Below are 21,346 nucleotides of genomic sequence, written 5' to 3'. Positions count from 1 at the left end.
GTCCTTTTCTGCCTTCACAAAAAGACCAATTGCCTGGCCAATACACCGGCATGTATTAACCACCATTTCATCGTCCATATAGAGTGGAGGTAAACCCCGGATGCGAATCCAGGAATATTGAGTGTCTAATGTAACCGTGCGAGGATCTTCAGTACCATTTGTAACCGCTATAGCAACCAAAGCCTTCTCAAAGGACCATGGACTGCCCCTCAAGATCCAACCAAGATCTGACTCCTGCTTGAATGAGAAGAGCAGTCTATTACTTCCACCCAGATTACACACCGAGATCCTCGACCTATCATGAGTTTCGGATTTTGGACTCCAAACTCTCCGTAAAGTACTGATAAGAGACTCCACTTTGTAATCCTTCTTGGTCAGTAATTCACATATCAGGAAAGCACGCCTTGGGATACCCAGTAATACCGACTGCGGCATGACTACCTTGACTTTCGTCTCCGATAAAGCCAATTTCCTGGAAAAACTACCGACAACTTCCTCCATGCATCAAGCAAAGTAAGTGAGAGAGAATCAACCAAACTTCGATAAAGAAGCATAAACAACCCAACATCGAACTGTAGAATCCCCGTCACTAAGTACACCTCCGTATCACAAACGAATCCGGCACCCAAACTCCCAAATTGTGTGAGATCGAGAAGGGACAGTTGTGTTCATTAACCATCGCAGAGCGAACTTTGTCAGTAACCAGTCCTTTTATAGGAGAAGGAAGAGTGACATGCGTGCGGTGGCTAGCTCTTGTTTGAACAATGGGTTAACTACGTGATCCAACGACGAAGATGAATTCGATTGTCCCCATTACTTCCTAGAGGTAAAGCTTCCCACTTGGCATGGGAAGATTGACAGCCAACTTAGCTTGTAATTGACATGCATGTATAGCTTCTTAGAAATACTCGATCTAATAGTCAAATTAATGCGGTCAAATATTGTCCAACTTAAGATTAGTTCACATGGAAATTAAAATACCAAGCAAGATCGCCATGAGTGAGTACATAGCAGCATTTTATTTCGCCAATATATGTATGAGTGTATAATCAGCGTCAGTGTCAGCTAGCGTTGCTCTATTGCTTGAAGTGCAAGAAGTTAGACCTATCAACGTCAATAAGAAAAATTAAGAACAATTAACCAAAAGCATCTAGGACAAGGCAATGAGATGATATATTCCTTTCGTATCTGGAGTTTGGGAACTAGGAAGGGTTTTCGACTTTTCAATTACTCTTTTTGTATTTTCTGTGAGAAAAATTTAAAAAAAAATACTCATGTGTACATATCCATATAAATTAGAAATATATTTAATTACCATGAAATGATTTGTCATGACAATGTCTATTGTTATTTAAAGTTCAAAACCACTGATCAATGTGAAATTTATGATTTTTTTTATAAAAGGCCTTGATCCAAAGCACTAAAATGGACTAAAATTAACCCATTTATCCTAACAATAGGTTTTTATTCTCACCAACCCAATTTAAAGTAAAATGAAAATTTTTCCCTCAGCCTAATTAATAAACTACATCCATGCCCTCTTCTCTCTCTGCCCACGACGCCGGCTCTCTCTCTCTCTCTCTCTCTCTCTCTCTCTCTCTCTCTCTCTCTCTCTCTCTCTCTCTCTCTCTCTCTCTCTCTCTCTCTCACTCTCTCTCAATTCTGAACCAAGATATCCGATTCAACCTTCAGCAATAGATCCGAACCCGTCCAACTTCCCCATTCTCTCTTACATCATGGGCCGCCTTCCCACCATTGGATCCAAGTCCACCATCAATGACATCTCCGACCTCGAGTCAACATAAATCGACGATGGCCAATCGTCGTTGATCAATCTCTCCAAGAAGTTCGAGGAGCTCATCCTATGTATATCGTTTGAGCTTGGTCACCTAGAAGAGCCGGAGCACATCAGAGCGGGACTGGCTAAACTTGGCCTGACGCTGGGTTTTGAGGACGGCGACGCAGGAGAGAGCAAGACTGAGGAGTGGTTTCAACTTTGAGGTTTTTGGCTCTTTCTAAAGCAAGGTGTTGAGCTTTCTTCCCATATTGTTTTTTGTGTGCTGCTCTTATACAAATCACAGCACAACAAAGGAGCTCTAGGTTGATTACTCTTTTATGAAATGATGATGATAAGATATGGATCGATGTACGACCTTTTAAGAGCAAGTTCACCCGTTGGGTCACCAGGGCAGGAAACTATTCACTGCCACTGGATCTTTGCTTCCACCCGTTGGGTCAGGGTCACGAGTCAGTTACTGTTCATCGAATATTTTATTAATTTTTTTTTGGAAAATGAGAAATGTATGACAATTTGAAAATGCAACCATTGAAAATTTTATTGGTAGACAAATTAAATGTCCACCGACACTTTTTTTTTCTTTCTTTTTTTAACTCCACCGACACTTTTATCACATGTACACCACCGACAAAGTTTTTGAAAAGTGTGAAATTTTTTTTAACTCCACCGACACTTTTATCACATGCACACCACCGACAAATTTTTTGAAAAGTGTGAAAAAATTTAAAACTCCACCGACACTTTTATCACATGCACACCACCGACTAATTTTTTTAAAAGTGTGAAAAAATTTAAAACTCCACCGACACTTTTATCACATGCACACCACCGACAAATTTTTTGAAAAGTGTGAAAAAATTTAAAACTCCATCGACACTTTTATCACATGCACACCATCGACAATTTTTTTGAAATGAGTAAGTGATAACCCACCGACACTTTTATGTGTGAAAAATTTCAATAAATAGACATGATGTTTTCACTACATACACACACCATCCGAGCTTAACAAACCTTCACCCTTTTCATATCTCTAGCATTACATATTTCCTAAATTTTCCTCGTTTCAATGAACAATTTGTGGGATCAAATTCGACGGTCTCAGGATGAAGATGATGAAGAGATGATGGCCAGCAACGCCATTGTCATTGCTGCAGTCGCAGAAGAATCTGGAAACCAACACCGAGGGTGCGGTTTCGTGCACCAAATGAGGAACGACTTAGAGAAGAAAGGGGCAAAAGTATGTTGGCCGACTACTTTGTCGACCGGCCAGTGTTCAAAGATTGTGAGTTCCGAACACGTTACAGGATGAGTCTCAATCTCTTCAAGCGTATATCTACTGACCTTTGCCAATATGATCGTTACTTTGTTCAAAGGTCAGATGCTACTGGCAAAGTTTGACTGCTTCCAGAGCAGAAGATGACAGCTACCTTGCAAATACTTGCTTACGGTGCAGGGGCAGATCAATGTGCTGAGTATTGTCGGATGGCGAAACCCACCTCCGTCGCAACCCTTCAGCGATTTGCACGAGGAATTGTTGATCTTTACTCAGCAGAATACTTCCGCGCTCCTACTGCTGTCGACCTCAGACGACTTCTTGTCAAAGGTGAGAGGAGATGTTTTCCAGGAATGATCGGGAGCATCGATTGTATGCATTGGCAATGGAAGAATTGTCCGACAGGCTGGGCTGGAGAATATAGTGGTAGGAAACAGATCCCCACTATCATCCTGGAAGCAGTCGCATCTTACGACACCTAGATTTGGCACACATTCTTTGGAATGCCCGGGGCATGCAACGACCTGAACATCTTGGCAAAGTCTCCGTTGTTTGATGAGCTTACCATCGGTAGAGCACGTCTGATCCAATTCCAAGTTAACAATAGAGCTCACAGTTTAGGGTACTATCTTGCCGACGGTATTTATCCTCGATGGGCTACTTTCTTGAAAATTGTTCGAAATCCTACACGCCCCAAGGAAATCGAGTTTGCAAAGGCTCAAGAGGGGTATAAGAAGGATGTAGAAAGATGTTTTGGTATATTACAGTCACGGTTTGGTATTGTTAGAGGAACTGCTCGTGGGTGGCATAAAGAGGACCTTCGATACATCATGTTGACGTGTATTATATTACATAACATGATTGTCGAAAATGAACGACCTGAGTTGGAGTCCGATGATGAGGAGGATAACAATATGAGGCCCAAGATTGCTGAGGTATGGGAGGGACCAACCGGTAGAGACTTTGATCCTGTTGGTAAAGATACTCATCATATGAACGGATTCATGGACCGTTACCAACAAATTAGATCTGTGCACAGTCACTCCAACCTTCAGGAAAACATCATTCAACACTTTTGGGAATTTCAAGGCAATAGGAGTATCTAGATCTGCTATTTGTGTGTGTTTTCATTTAGTTTTTATGTTTTTAATTATGTTTGTGTAGTTTCTACTTTAGTTTTTATGTTTTTAATTATATTTTGTGGTTTCATTTAGCTTTTCATTTGTAAAGGTATTATTCAAATAAATCTTCATTTCATCAATCTAATATTACATAAGTGAAAAACCAATCATTGGAATCATAACAATACAATTATTTAAAATATATAACTCCCTAATTTTCCTAATCCTCATCTTCATTAGGAATCCAATTTGTGTTTGTGGGGTCATCCATATGGTTGGGGTTGGTGGATTCACCCGAAGAGAAAGGTGGGGAAGGGACTCCACCGGTGAATGGTGGTTGTGGATAGCCACCGGTGAATGGTGTTTGTGGGAAGCCACCGGTGAATGTTGGTTGTGGAAAACCACCGGGGAAATGAGATTGTGGATAATACCCACCGGGGAATGGTGGTTGTGGATAGCCACCGGGGAAAGGAGGTTGTGGATAATATCCACCGGTGAATGGTGGTTGTGGGATGTTAGATCCACGGGTTGCATCTTCAGCTTCTTTCTCCTCAAATTTTTTTTTTGTTTTCTTTGCCAATAATTCTTTTTGGTTGGCGTCATCTTACTTGTGTCCATCTCCATAATACGGTCTTCACTCTCTTGAATTTTGAATTCCCTCTCTTGAATATCCAATTGCAAGCGTATATAATCTCGTTGTTGTTGGTCACGGAGATGTCGAGCATATTCCTCATCACGTTTCTCCTTGGCAGACAGCATTGATGTTTGGTTGGTTGCTATAGTCTCCACAGCGGCTGTCAGAAGACTGGAATCATTAGATGCTTTCTTTCCTTTCCGAAGAGCTTCTTTGGCAGCCTTCTCTCCTTGAGGCCTCACCGAAGGATTGGGAGTTGCATCAGCGTTTACCTCATTTGCATCTATGTCCAACTGGATATGAGAATCAGGAACGGATTGTTGTGTGTGCATCTGTTCAGTTCCTCCCCTGGAGGTTCCTCCAGCCGAAGAGGAATGGTTTGGAATGTCATCAAATTGTTGAAACCCCTTAACAATCTCATAACATTCTAAACTAATGAAATCACCTTTTTTTGGTTTTCCTTTCGATTTGGTTATCACAGCTCTCCACAAATCTTGTGCTTGACGTCGCTATTTAATTTAAACAAAAAAGTATAAATCTATTAGTACAAATATAAACGAGGTACAATGTATCAACTATTTAAGTATAAGGTGAGTATAATGTATAATTTAAATAAAATGAAGTCTAAAGTATGATTATGAAGGACTAATTTGAAGTATAATTATCAACTAATAATTTAAAGTATAATTATCAACAAAATATTTCAACTAATAATTTAAAGTAAGATGTATCAACTAATTAAATTTTAATATACACTAAAAGAACCATAAAAATTAATATTCGTGTTACACTACAAATTCATACCTCATCAATCAAATTCGCACCACTCTTGTACCAACTTTTCGCTTGCCTTAACGCACAATGCCAAGCATAAAGTTTGACTTTCAAGGTTTTCCACCTCCCTTGAAAAGCTTGCAATGATCAGACATATCTATCCCAATGTTTGGCATAGTGTTGACATACATCTATCCATAGATCATCTTTTCTTCGTTCCGTAACCTTTGACGGATCTTGGCTAACAGCCCTCCAAGACTTGCATAATTGAATGTCTTCAATAGTCTGCCAACGTGTCCCGTCAATACTTGGATCTCCTACGGGTTGGACAATCGTATTGCCTCGTACACTCATATTGGAATCAAAAAATTGTAGAGTATGAAAGCTATGAGGAGAAGGAACAACAAATTTTGAGGAAGAAAGATGATTTTTTTGGTGTGAGAAGTAAAATAGGAGGTGAGCTATTTATAGGAAATTTTGGTTATAATTTTATTGTTAACGTTGTAAATGTAACCGTTAATATATATATTTTTTTTTAAATCACCGCAGCAAATAAATATCTCCTTAATTATATACCATAGGATCCCTCATATAATTAGAACTAACGGTCCAGATCTGTGGACCATTGCATTTAAATTGCAAGCCCCAACGGCTAATTGCCACGTCACATCTCCAGCCGATAGCTTTTGGGCTTCCACGCGCTGCTCGCCTCCTTTCTGCTACACGACAAGAAACTGCAGCTCACCTCTATTGCCAGGCGCGTCTATCCTCAGTCACCACAGTGGAGGCCTGGGTCATCAACTTAGTCACCATACTGCCCGAGCTCTTGACTTGGGTCAGCCACTGCTCTCTTGCCCCAACCCCGGTGGAAGGAACAACAGTGGAAATTTGGTGACTTGGGTCACTGTTTGACTTGGTGCCCAAGCACCAATTGCTCCGCTGAACTTGCTCTAAGAGAGAAATATAGGCATCTGTTTGGATGCGGTTTTTTTGGTTTGTTTGTTTTTTTGTTTTTAGGTCAAGAAAAAGATTTGTTTGTTAATTGGTTTCTTTCAGTAGTGTTTGCATTTGTGGTGTATTAGTGTGAGCTATCAACTGCCAGCAATTTGATGCTCTATCTAGCTAGGACACCACCACCTACAATGATTTGAATCTTGAAATATAGACAAAAGATAATATTGCAGTTTTGATTATATATATTATATATCATGTTTATTATACTGACAAAAGATAATTGAGTAGTAGTACACCACAAAAGAGTAATTGAGTAGTAGTTTTCCTGCTTTTATTGAGGGTAATAAATTTTTTATTGATTTATTGCCTCCAATAAACTTTTATTGCCCCTCAATAAAAGGTCTCGAATTGATATAATCTCCTCATCTTCTTCCTCAATCAAAGTTTTATTTGTCTAATTTTAAGAAGATTAGAAACTTTTATTGCCCTTAAATAAAAAAGTTTATATTGGGGGGCAATAAAAGTCCTTGGCGACCTATGAGATCTCCGACGACCTCTTTGGGGACCTCCGGCAATGTTTCTGGCAGAGTTCGGCAACCAGATTCAGGATTCCGAGGACCTCGACAGGAGTCCGCCTACCTTTGGCGAAGTCTCCTATGGCTTCTATCTCTTTCATTTTCTCTCTATGTGACAAACGAGTGAGGGCAAAATAGTCTCAAAAATAAATAAATATATAACTTAATTGGATAATAGGGAACAACTTATAAGAGTTATTATGGGTAAGTGAGAAAAAAAATAAGTGAGTGGTGTAAGGGAGTAAAAAATTCCTTAAATTAGTGTAAAGGGACAAAATCCTTTTTTATTTAAGGGTCCTTGACCCAAAGCACCAAAATTAGCCAAAATTATCTCATTTACCCTAACAACATATTTTTATTCCCATTAACACAAATTAATAGCTAAATGACTATTTTGGGCTCCAAAAAAATAAAAATTACATGTTGCCACTCTGGCACTCTCTCTCTCTCTCTCTGCAAGGACGCCGTCGACGACGACGACTAGAATTTTGATTATAAATGTTGAGTTCGACCAACCCAACCCCGACGATCACTCCGAGTCTGATCCCGACCTTCTTCCCTGCACTCATCCCTTCGTTGGACGACACCGTTTTAGCTCCTCGAGCGATGCAGAGAGCTCCTTCACAATGCGTGAGGCCATCTCCCGAATCACAGCCGTCTCCTTCTTCAACCCGAACCTGAGCCTTGTGAAATCACGGAAATATATCTGCAGCACCGATTCCGGTACGCAAGGAATATAAATTCTCTCTCTCCATTTGACTCTGAATTGGTCTCTGAGTTGGGTTTTGTGGAAATTCAAAAACTTCACTAATTCCGTGCATAATTGAAAAAACATGGAGTAATCGTTGGTGACAGCGAAGAATCTCCACCAGATCACCAACAGCATCACCCTCGCCGCCATCATGTTCCAAGGATTAGAGGATGGTTTCGGTGACCGAAGCCTCATCAAAAATTTGGGAATAGATCGCGGAGCCTCAACTGGTTCTCTCGCCTGAAATCAATTTTTGTGGGTGCTCAGAGCATTTTCTGGGTGTCCAAATCTAGTTTAACAATATATATATTGGGGCAGAAGGCCCGGAAGAAAAGAAAAAAGGAAAGAAAAAAAAAGTTTTATTGAGGCAATAGACATATGTTAAAGCGTCTACTGGGGCAATAGACGTTTTGAATTAATGTAATCTTCTCGTTTTTTTTTTCTTTAATCAGAGTTTTATTTGTCTAAATTTAGGGAGATTAGTTCCCATTTCAGAGACGCTTCAAAGGTGCATATTTACTACAAAGAGGTATCAGAGCCAGGTTCAAGGTTTTTCTAAGATGGCAGATGACAAGCCGGATGCAGGCAGCAATGTGATGCCCATTATGTTGAATGGGAAGGATAACTTCACATTATGGTAGAGGAAGATGAAAAGTGTCATGATTCTACAAGGTCTATACGAGACTATTCTCAGGTAGAGCAATTAGCACTACGAACCTACGACTCAGTTCGTTAGTCACTTGGGCAGGAGTTTCAGAGGAGCATAGCATTGGACAAGTATGCTTTAAGTTTGAGTCCAGGAGATCCAACCACGTATCAGGAAGCTATAGCAAATGATGTACGGGAAACTTGGAGAGGAGCTATGTTAGAACAGTTGAAGAAGTCCATATAGAAGGACTTGGTTCAGGAGTCGGTTCCTAAGCCTAAAGAAAGAAATCAGGTTGGCTGTAAGTGGGTTTATAGGAAAAAGGAAGGAATGCATGATGAGGAAGCCATGAGATTCAAAGCTCGGGTATTGGCCAAGAAGTATTTGCAAAAAGTAAAGGTTGATTATGACCAAATCTCACCAGCGGATAGCTGCGTTTATTATCATGTGTTCAAGGATAGTATGGTTTTACTATTGCTACTTTATTTAGGTGACGTGTTAACTACATGTCAGGATATGTCTAGAATTCCAAAGTTTAAGACACAACTAGGGAAGGAGTTCGACATAAAGGATCTCGAAGCTGCACAACAGATCCTAGGAGTGAAGATAAGGAGGGACAAAGAAGCGGGAAAAATATGGCTGTTATATGAATCCGTGTCTACTCCACAAGTAGCACACTTCCAGTTGAGTGTGCAGAGATCATCTACGGAGGAGTTAGATGAGATGATGAATGTGTCTTATGCAAGAGTAGTGGGATGTCTTATGTACGCTAGAATCTTCACAAGACCAGGTTTAGCTCAAGCATTGAGCATTGTGTCAAAGTATATGGCAAATCCGGGTAGATGACACTGGCAAGCAGTGAAGTGGATTCTGTATTACTTAAGAGACACCAAGGAGCATGGATTTGTGTTTGAAAGACAACAAGAACAAGCATGCAATGCTGATCATGAGGGTTTAGATTTGGCAGGAGACTTAGACAAGAGAAGACCTGCAACAAGTTATGTCGTTACTTGTGGTGAAGGTTTAGTGAGTTGTAGAGCAACTAAAGAATCAGCTACGACATTGTCTACCACTGAAGTAGATTGCATGGCACTAACAGAAGCTTCCGCAGAAGCATTATGGCGTAATGGATTAATGAGTGAGTTTGAAATTCAACAAGAAGTTGTGGTGAAGAATAGGGTCATCAATTTGACAATGAATCAAGTGTTTCAAGTAGAGTCGAAACATGATGATGTTCGTGGTTTTCGCAGCGAAGGTTGGGTCAAACTGAGAAAGTTCATTCAAGGGAGAATGTCTCAGATTGTTTGACCAGGACCATTGCCATGAAGGAGTTCAAGTGTTACTTGAACCTGCTCAATCTTATAGCTTGTTGAGATTGATGTGCGTTGAGGCAAATAGACTTTTGCCAAGGTGAAGGTTCTTGAAGGTTTCAGGATTACTTCAAGAAGTACAAGATATCCTGGAGGTTGCAGCAATCACTTTGGTATCAACTCACCAAAGGTGGAGATTGATGTGAATTTGGCTCGTTGATATGCCTAAAGTTGATTAGAATTCAAGGCAAAACCAGATAGGTAAATGAAGATTAGTGCGCACAGGAATTCTTCTAGTATCCTAATGGGTTTTGGAATAGGAAGAGTTATTCCTATTGATTTAGACCTGGAAAGTAAGTTCTATTTTAGTTAGAAATAGGAAAGCTAGCTCTCTTTCCTTGTTCTAATAGTTTTAGGAATCCTAATGTGACATGTTTGTAACCAGCACCTATAATCTGTAAATAGGGCTACAAGGAGGTCACATAATGTGTCCTCAGATCAGAGAAGAGATCAAAAGAGAGATCTCAGAGAGTTCTCAGTTAACATACAAACATAGGGGCAGGGAGAGCCAAGGGTGATAAAGAGATCTAGCAAAGGGGTTGGAGATTAGCATAGGGATTTCAATAAGTACTTGTAATCAAGTTGTTATTCTCCATAGTGCTAGTGATTCTCAAGGGAGATCACACAGAGGACATAGGCAAAGTTTTTGTCGAACCTGTATAAAATTCTGTGTTCGTGTGCTGTGGTTTTTTCTTGCTGTGATATTTTGCATCATCATCCTATTACTATTTGCAGTCATAAGTCTATAAAGAGAAACAAGGTTCTGGATAAAAGGTGCATATTTACTACAACCTTCCCCAACTTGGGGAGGCTGGTTGTCCTCACCGGTCAAATTGCTATTGTTAGCAAAGGTCTCCTCAACAAAACAATCAGAGGCCTGAGAGATAGATGGTTCAGTTCTAGCTTCCAACATACTCCCCTCAGGAGGGCAGTGACCAAATATTGCAGAAATTCCATTCCCAAACACATTCTCAAAGGAAAGCTTTTTGAGAACGTTAGGCTGGTATTTGGCAACAGAAGAAACAATATCCTTAGATTTTCTTTGATATTGCATAGTAGATTTGGATCCACAGCTGCTCTCAACATTAGATACATCTTTCATTGGGACTCGAGGACCAGTCTTCAGGCTTTCAGATGCAGAAGTACTAATACCAGTAACATTAGAAATAGTAGATGAGCCAGGTTTGGCAGGGGTGGCCTTATTCAGGTTCTTCTTCTTCTTCTCTTGGAAGCTGGTATAGAGTTTCACAATGGGTATAGTTGATGTTTTTACAGAAGTGTCAGGGAGTCTCAGGTTCAACATCATCAGTAGCAGCCTCATCTTGCAGCATTGTGAACCTAGAGCCCTTGTTGGCATTCTTCTTAGGACCATTAGCCTCAATACTTTTCTTCTTATTCCTGTAGTTCATTAGCATCCAGGGACCCATATCTTCCTTGAACACAGAAGCCTGATCATCATGGCCATCAGAGTCATGCCTTAAACCCTCCTTTTCAGCAGAATCCATGATGTGATCATTAGTGTTGTTAACAGGGTTTAGAGCACTAGGGTCAATAGCAATAGAAGGGCACTTATCTTTGGCATGACCATAACAACCACATTCAAAGCTTATCAGAGAGATTCCCTCATATATAACATTGTAAGCCACAGATTCCACTTCAACAAAAGGCCTAAGAGGTTTGTTAAGATCAATTTCAATACATACTCTGGCAAATTTCCCTCTGGCTTGGCCTATAGTGACCTGATCTACCTTAACAACATCACCAAGCACTTTCCCAATTTTAGCAACAGTGTAATCCTTGAAGTATTTCACAGGTAGACCACAGATTCTAACCCATAAAGCCATTTTACCAATTACCTCGCTCATAGGGTCAAAATCAGGCCTCCATTTCCTAACAATTAAGGTCTGCCCAACCAAAATCCAAGGTCCACCACAGAGAACATAGTTCATATGTTCCTCTAAATTGAACTTAACAATGAAGAAATCGTTAGGCAGATCAATTAATTGCCAGCCCCCTTTGACTTGCCACTTCCTTCTTAAGCCCTTAAGCATGAAATCAAAAGTGTTTGTAGAGTTTGGTTTACCCATGAGCTTAACCACCACAGCACAACGCCAATCATAATCAAGTTTGTTGTGTACCTTCTTTGAGAACAAGACATTTTGGCCGTGCTTGCCTTGGGTGTAGGTACAGTCCTCATCGGTGAACTCGAAATCCTCCATCATCGTCTTACTGTAGCGATCGACTGGGTTTTTGAGCTTGCTAGCATAGCTCGCATCAGAGAAGTGAGGGAGAGCAGCCTTGACAGTAGAATCAAGGTCCTCCATGCGAAGGGCTTCAAGATCCGTAGAGATATCTCCACCCTTCTTAGTTCGTTTTCTTTGTAACATTTGGGAATCACTAGCTCTGCCGCTTCCCGGTGGAAGGGCGGAGAACACGAAAGCCAACGTCGCCACCAGTACCTTGATAGAGCCGGAGAAGGTAAGGTCAGCGGCCAATCGGAGTTCAGATCGATGTAGTAACGGCTGAGGGGTTTGGGGAATGCGCGTGTAGCGCATACCAGAGAGCAGATGTTAACCAGATCTTCTATTTTATTTCTTCAATTCGTAATGTTCAATCTTCTTCTGTCATGATAGATATATGGAGTGGAACCTGTTGAAAGTAATAATATACTAAATGGTGGTAAACCAGGTAGACCAATGCTTGACTTCATATTTTTTTACTGGTTTTACCTTATTTCAAATTCTTTCTTTCCTAAATACTTTGTAGAGTCAGTATGAGGGTTGTAGAGTTTTTGAGGTAAAGGTCTATTGTCCTGTTTGACTTATTATTGCAATGGTAATAGGTCCTCATTCGATTACAGGCAATGGGGTTGGATTCAAACCCAATATATTGGACATGGACATAATGGAAAGAGTTCTTTAGGTGAGTACCAAATATATATATATATATATATATATATATATATATAGCGTATATATGCCTTTTATATGGCTTGCTAAAGAGTCCATTTTTATTGATTTTGTTTCTTGAGACAAGCTAGTGTACTGGTGGGTATGGGATACCCTCATTTACAACTATTTGAACAAAAATTTACAAGTATTTGAACCAAAATTACAACACTGAGAACAAAAGTTACCATATTCATTTACACTATTTACATATAGTTAAACAAAAATTACTACATTGACAACGAATTTGTTCAAAAGCTTGTAAAAATGTCGTAAGAGGTGTAATTACCATTATTAGAATTCAGATTACAACATTGACAAAAAATTTGTTCAAAAACTTGTAAAATGTCGTAAGAGGTGTAATTACCATTATTAGAACTAAGATTACACAAAGTAGGACTCAAATTACAACTTTGACAACAAAATTTGTTCTCACTTTTGTAAATGTGGGTATGAGATACCCACCACTACACTAGAATTTCCCAACAAAGGTAGTCTGTCTGATAACATGGTATTAATTAAGTTAAACGTTTTTCAATTTGGCTGACTTTTTGTAAAATTCATTGTGTATATGTAACTAGAGAATGAACGGTTCAAATTATTAAACTACGTGCTAAACATATGAGGGTCCTACAATTTCAAGTATGAGGAGGTCCTCTTTAGAACATCCCTATAAAAATGCTAAAGGTATATATATTCTTTTATACATGATGGGTTATCCACCATTACATGGTGCATATTGGTTGAAGTATATATATAAATTAATAATTATGTCACTTTGAGTTCAAATTATGACAACTCTGACACTGTAATGCATGCTGATTTTTCACATGGGCAACATGCCACCAAGCATCACTAGATTGTTCTTTTGCATAATATTGTGTACTCGACTACTAGATAACAAAGCACATTCCATAATGAGCTACAGCCCCATGCCCATGTGCTACTAGGCCACAATGCTTTACTATACAAATCATAATGAGAAAACATCTTGTGTGAGGCATGATCACCTGTGCACTATTTTCATGCAAAACAAATCTACTAGTCGACACGTACACTATGATTCTCACATTTCTCCATGTTAAAGCATGCAATTTTGTCAGAGCTGATTACATTACTCTTTGAGAAATTGAAAGAGTTGTTTGATTCATGCTGTTGTCTCCACAATAGTAATGCTAGACATTCACCTACATATCTGCATGCAAAATATACAAACAGATCATGTCCAATTAGCCAATCAGATTGTCTAAACAAAGCGCTAATTGCTTATCCCTTTTTTAGAAGGTACCATCGCCCTTATGAGGCTACTTTGTATACAATGCCAAATCAGTCACCGACGCACATGAAGTCCTACGCACAAACAACTCTATTATTGCAAGTATTGAAGAAATGCACGCAAAGGATTTTTGGTGCCTGTTTGTCCAGCTAAACCATAATAGTTTGACTCGTGCATCACAGCAGTACAAGAAATGCCCAAGTTCCCTTCTCGAAATCGACATCTGTAACTTACCACTCCAACACGGTCTCGGTAATGGTACCAAACTCAGTCTAGACAAAGAAAAAAAAACACAAAGCATTAGTGAAGCTATATTCAAGCAATACTCAATCAAGCATCAAGCAATACTCAATCAAGTTAAAACCATTAGAACAAGCAATCAATCAAGCCAAAACCATTCGAGCAAGCAATCAATACTCAATCAAGCCAATTTCAAGCAAGAGGCAGTCTTCATCATCACTCTCCAAAAGCAACCAGTATCTTAAATGATATGCTATGACACTTGGGGGCTAAGTGATGATGGTCTTGTTTAGGGTTCTTGTAAAATGCATTCATGTGATCATCCTATTCTGTAGCTCAACCATATATCTTTCAAAATGCCCCTCTTTTACGTGTCGACAAGCCAACATCTCTCTCTCAAGATTTTAGCTAGAATTATGGACAGACCATGGTCAAGTATTTTCCACTATGGCCATGCATGTGATCCTAATGTCAATATGATGTTCATTCCAAGCATTTCTTCACGCCAAATAACCGATGCTAGCCTTAATATTATGATTTATGGGATTATTCTTTCTCCCCGCAGCTCCCAGTCATGTCTCACACCATAATAGAAAGCTCTTTGCCATGGCCAAAACTCCTACTGCAGTACTCATCTTACCTCTTGGAGCTCAACCCATCCCCCAATCTATCAGCCTTGGTATTGAATTAGAGAAGCACATATTCCACATAGCATTTCCCAATCTTAAACCACTGATTTGGTGATAAAAGGGGGAATTTGGCCTTACCTCATCATTTACCCTGCAACAACATGAGAAAAGAACATATCCTTATTAAAAAGCTCAGGCCAAGCATATTTACCTGTTAGCCTCATCTCTTTAAATGAATAAGATAGTCCATAAACAAAGGCCCATGCCCTCTCTCTTGATTGTTCAAAATATTTAAGAGAACTCTTATCATTCATTTTTCTTTTCATGCATATCACCAATTCATATGCTAAGTCGTATATGCAACAAGCTAATCCATATTCAAGCCCACGCCAAGCTAAACACAATGCCAAGCGGATTCATGACCAAAAGAGGCATGCCGAGCCTTACACAAGCTCATGCCAAGCCCCTCTTTTTCAAGGTCATGCATATATCCGAAACCATATGGGAGTCATGCCAAGCATAAGCATATACATTTCAAATTCCTCGCACTCTCCCTTGGTTTGTCAAATGATTAAGGCAACTTCAAGCCGAAACCATCAATGCACATGCCTAAACACATGCCTAAGCATAGTTGCCACAAGCTCAAGAAAATTTAAGTAAAGCATAAAAACAAACTCTCATTCTACACATGCCAAGCACATAATCAAGCATGCATAAGCCAACCAAAGAAAATATATCTTTTTACACATCGTGCAGCGCAAACCATCAAGCATATCTATAAGCCAAATTCAAATGCCTATTCTATCTTTTAAATACTTTATATGCTCGCTATTTTCATTTTGCACGCTCTACTTTACTCTTGCCATGTATCATATTTCACACATATACTTACCTATTTTGTTTTAACTTTCTTTTCATTTGTCAATTATTTTGCAAATGTTTTTATTGTTATGCTCTTTGTTATCAACTTTGAAGTCAAAAATCATTTCTACTCTTCTTTAGCTTATTATTCTCACTCGCCAAAATTACTCGGTCATCTAATACTCATGTTTCTCATTTTCGAAAGAACAATTGTTTTCTAAATCTCGTGATTATCCTCACTTGCTCATTGCTTACTTATTTTCCACAAGCTATACTAGACCATTCACACATTTTTCATTATATTTAAAGATTTGATCATCTTCTTGTGTTCACAATTATTCTACTAGTTTTTACCATATTATTCTCACTCTTCATTCAATATCGCACATGCTTTACTTTCAAACTCACTCTTATTTTACTCTAATTCATTATTAATTTTACTTTTACTTAACTCATTCTCATTATCGTATGCTTACTTATTTTCTTCATGATCCTCGTAAACACATGCGCTCTTCCTTAAAACAAATCATGCGAACACTTCAAGCTCTCATGCAACTAACTCTTTCAAATTTCATGCTTCTATACACGTGGTTTTCATGCTTACCTTGGGTTACCTTCTTATTGATTATGTAGCCTATTTCATAGTCATTGCATAGCCTACATAATCAAGGGGGCTAATGTTGATGCCCAAAAATCCAGCTATCAGGCCCAATTCATTTCTCGAGCCTAATAAACAAATTATAACGACAATCATCATGCCACGCATGTGGACCCCAGCCACATTCACGCATTTGGGGCTTGCAAGAGCAGGTGTCGTGTGGAAGGTAACGGAAATGCATGAGACCCATTATTAGTTTTAGGCTTGTTGGTAATTTCGGGCTTGGGGACTGAAATTCAAGCCCAACAGCCCAATTCTGATTATGGGTGAGTGAAGAAGAAAGAACCCAAAAATCCCTAATCACAGCAACACTTCTTTTACCCAACACCAAACCATTTTACTTAATAACCATACATCTCAAATACCATACTACATTCTTTTACACAATTACCAAAACTATACCTTTGAACCGAGACAAAACAATGACCTCTCTTATCCCAGCAGCAAAACCTTGGAATCACAACAGCAGCAGGATCACAGCAGTAGGAATCCTGGGATCACAACAGCAGGATTCTTGGAATTAGCAATGAGAACTTGAGGACACCAGAATCCTGGAAACACAGCAGTAGGATTCCTGGGAATAGCAGCAGACCTAAGCCACCACTACTCTATAAATCGATGGTGATAGCTGTTGTGAAAAAGGGGATGGCAACACAAGCTAACCACTAAACAGCCCAAACAATTCCCTCATTCTCCCAAAAACCATTCCCAAACCTAGAAACTCCTTTACCTTCATGTAGATTCAAACTTATCATGCTTTATTGTATAAAGATCTCCTCTGCCATGCTTCTTCTCTCCCAAATCCATCCTTAGCCCTCTACCATTCCCAACTTATATCCCTTATACCAAATACCTCAACTAATCCACCAATCACTGCGGGAATTTCTTCTTCCGAAACTCGTGCTTTTCTAGCTCCCACGCCATGCACATCTTGCCAAGCCTTTACTAAAATTGCACTCTAATTCACTGCCGTGAACATGGAGAGGAGCTGTTGGGAAGAAATCAACAGCATTCTTCCTAGGATTTATTATCCTTTGAGGTTTGCTGAGCCTAGTTGCTGCTTACTCAGACGAAGAGGCAAAGTCTTGGGTCCTTACCCATGAATTTTCACTGCCATACAACTCCGATCAAAATGCCCCCCACAATACCTCACATACCGTCAATGGTGAAGCGACGAAGCCAGAAAAGCTACCGGTGATGGTACTTGTGTCAGACCCCGAAACCAACTAAAACCCAGTTAATCAAAACTTGATCGAATTCAAAAACCAATGATACCCATCATGTAGAGCGTGAAGAGGAGAGTGATTTCTATACCTCATGCATCCCAATCAGTCACCGGAATTCGTCGAAGAACAACCTGAATTCATCTAAAACACAAAGCTTTCCAGCTTCAATTCATTTTCCTGAGTTGCCGGCTGGAAAATCTGACCCCAGAAAGACGTCGGCGATGAGGAGAGGAAGCTATTTGTTCAAAATAGCAAGAAAAGCCTTCTTCTTCCTCCTCTTCCACCTCAAATTTGTCATATGTTTCTGGCAAAGGACTGCGAATTGCAATGGGAGATTGAGCATTAAGAGTTGAAAAGAGAGACGATGAAATTGGGGAATGAAGGTGAAGCAATGGGTAGTACCTGGCTCAACCACAGACCCAAACTCGTCCAATTTCAGAGCCGAACTCCTTCTATGGCTGCAAAGTACGAACCTCTTTCTTTCTCTCTCAGCCTTGTTTAGGGTGAAGTTTGAGCTAGGGTTATGGCGACGGCAACGGAGAATGGTGGATTATGCGGCGAGATTTGATTGGCATGGTGTGGGTGGCTGGATTGGAAATCTAAGCTTGAGGAAGAAGAAGAGATTGAGAGAAATAAGGAGAGTTGGGAGGAAGAAGAAGACGAAGAAAGCAAGAGGAAGAAGAAGAGATTGAGTGAAGGGACGAGAATACCCCTCAAAGTTTGCCACATGGCTAACGCTGTAACGGCCAACAGTGTTTTAGGTACTAATATTGGGTCGGGGTCCGAACTTCAGGTACCAAAGTGATATTTTTTTTTTGTCAGGTACTAAAGTTACTAGTGGGCCAAAGGTCGGGTACTGTTTGCATTTTTTTCCCTTTAAACACAGTATCTACCTTTTGCAGAGACGAATAAAAATTTTACTTGAAGAGGCACATGACTGGAAGCTTTCCAGTCCATGCAGGTAAAACTCATCTACACAAATCTTATCCTTCTCTATCAATTGTCTAGAAAAATTGCTAAACCTGCATGATAGTCAAATGTCACTATTCATCTTAGTTTATTTTGTACTGTTATTTAATAAGTACTCCTTTCCTGATTTATAACTGTCATCAACACCAAGAAAGGGTTGACGGTAGAAAATGTTGCATATGCATTGCATTTCAGTTCTGCAAGCAAATAAGGTTCTAAGTGCTGATGTGAAGTCTAAATTTTATAGCTTTGATTTCCTCAGTTTTGCATCGTGATTATATGTGTGTTCATGTGATACGGTTGCGTGCAAAGTATATGTTCTATTCAATACATTTAAGATAATCTTGCCTGTAGGAAAAATGAGCAAAGATAATCTTGCCTGAAAGGGCAGCAATGTAAACCTAAATGACAGTGTTATGTAGATTATGCCATTCAAAGTGCACATATAAAATAGAAGTGCAGTACTGAATTTAACTTATGCAGATATGAAAGCAATAAGTGATGTATTTGAACTTTGAACATCAAACTTGAAGTTATTTTGACTGAGACAAGAACTTGATCAACATAGTTCACGAAGAAAAAAAAATAGCAATTAGACAATCTAGAGTGTAGAAACTTATCAAAAAAAAAAAATTAGATGTAAAAATATGGAGGTCGATGATATTAGGTGAAAATGCAATTGAAATTGCCTCAAGCTTTACCTTGGATGGTAAATGGTGGCAAGTTTTCATATATGCGTTGTCAATAAGAAATTCATCTCCATATATAGGGCCAGAAGCATTTTCCTTATGTGTACAGATATGAAATTATTAATTATTTTTTTGGAGGAAGTTATTAATTGTTTTTTTTTTTGGCATGCACTGCATTTTCCTAATGTGGACAGATATGAAATTATTAATTATTTTTTTGGAGGAAATATTCCATGAAGCTCATGAATGGAAATTAATACTCCCAGCCACTGCCTTATATTGATGGGAAAAAAATATAAACAGTACTCCAACTATGGTCCATTCTAAATTTTCATACCCAACTTTCCGAAACAATCACATTGGTACCCCAAATAGCCAGTCAGACCCAACATACGTACCCGCCGTCCATAACGGCGTTAACTTGCTCCTCTCGTGGCCTCTTTAAATCATGCCAGCTGTCAGAAGAGTTAACCTCGTCATGGACGGCGTGTACGAAAATTGGGTTGGATTGGGTACTCCAGGTACTAAAATGATAGTTTCCAAAAATTAGGTACAAAAATTTAGAATGGGTCTTACCTCAGGTACTGTTTATATCTTTTTCCCTATATTGATTCACTTAGAATACAGTTTGCACTGAAATCTTAAGTCCGGAAAATGTATTCTCCCGTAGTCCCATATATAAATGAATCATGATCTAAACTTGGTAATTCCATTTTCCTTATTGTCTACACATCTTTTTCTGGTTGTCTTTCTGTGTCTTCACATTTCTTTGGTCAATGCAGAGTTCTCTTCGGCCGGCCAGCACGTAATGGACCTCACAAACTAAGCCCATCTGAGATGCTCAGTTTCACGAATCTATCAAATCAAAGTTGTCAGCTGCTTCAGCCAGGTAGAAATGTTTCTGTCAGGCTCCTCATTAATCTGTTATATAAATTTGCACACATTCATAATCAATGTTCAAATTAACTAGCTCCATATGATAAGAAAGATTGGTATGTGTGTGTGTGTGTCTATATATATATATATGTATGTACTTATGTAGTACTTCACATATCTATCTATTTGGGTGGAAGAAAAAAAAAACACTAAGAACACCTAGGATGAAAAATTGCAAAAAAATAATATTAACATTAAGTATTTCCTATTTCTGATCTGAATTTCTGAAGATTTTGGGTATGGTTGTTAAGTATATGAGTCCAAACTGTAACTTAAATAAAATTGTGCATAGACCTTTTGATTTGGGTTTTGCCCGATTATGAAGCTCACAATGAGTAATGTTTGACTCACTCTGTATCCTGAGATATGCCTATTGAAACAAACAAGAGAGTTGGCCAGGGTATACTATACTATGAGCATTTAGTATTTATGTTTCAGGAAAAGGCATATATTTAGGTAGATCAAGTATGAGCGTTAGAGGTCATGGTTTTGGCATCAAAGGAGGTTTAATGCTATCAGAGGCTTCATTATGAAAATTATCTGAGATGTATAAGAATGATATGAATTTTGGTTTTGGTGTAATTGTGAAGTATCAGGACTTAAGTACTTCCAATTTTTTTTACCCTTATTATCATCTATGAAGCTTTTGGTTTCTGAATGATTGACACTATTACCTAAATTCAGGTGTTGGAAAGAGTTGCCTGCTTTTACGATTCTCTGATGGCTCCTTAACAACCAGCTTCATACCACTATTGGGTTTGTATATTTAGAAACTTTGGACATTTTGTATTCAGAAACTCTTTAGCAGATAAATGTTGATTTATCACATTAAGTCAACTGAATGATGATCTAGGCTTATAGAGTATAGAAATATGGCATTATAAAGTGAATTTTTTTTTTGTTTTAATGTATTAGAGTCATTACATGTATCTGATAATGCAAGCAGGCTTTTAATTTATCGGTAGGCTCATATTAGCTTAATGAAAAGTGTAAGGGCTGCAATGAGTGTATATTA

At 39.0% G+C, this 21,346-nt stretch overlaps 1 protein-coding gene across 1 annotated transcript; it reads left to right on the top strand.

Moving 5' to 3' along the window:
• Nucleotides 1-3,577: 3,577 nt before the first annotated feature.
• Nucleotides 3,578-4,180, top strand: LOC112163729. Its single transcript, XM_024300004.1, has one exon. It carries the CDS (start codon nt 3,578-3,580, stop codon nt 4,178-4,180), a length of 603 nt encoding a protein of 200 aa, XP_024155772.1.
• The last annotated feature ends 17,166 nt before the right edge of the window (nt 4,181-21,346 follow it).

Source organism: Rosa chinensis, chromosome 5 (genome assembly GCF_002994745.2).
Source record: "Rosa chinensis cultivar Old Blush chromosome 5, RchiOBHm-V2, whole genome shotgun sequence".
NCBI lineage: Eukaryota > Viridiplantae > Streptophyta > Magnoliopsida > Rosales > Rosaceae > Rosa > Rosa chinensis.
The sequence above is the reverse complement of the archived record's forward strand: the minus strand, read 5'-3'. Positions and strand labels throughout refer to the sequence as shown.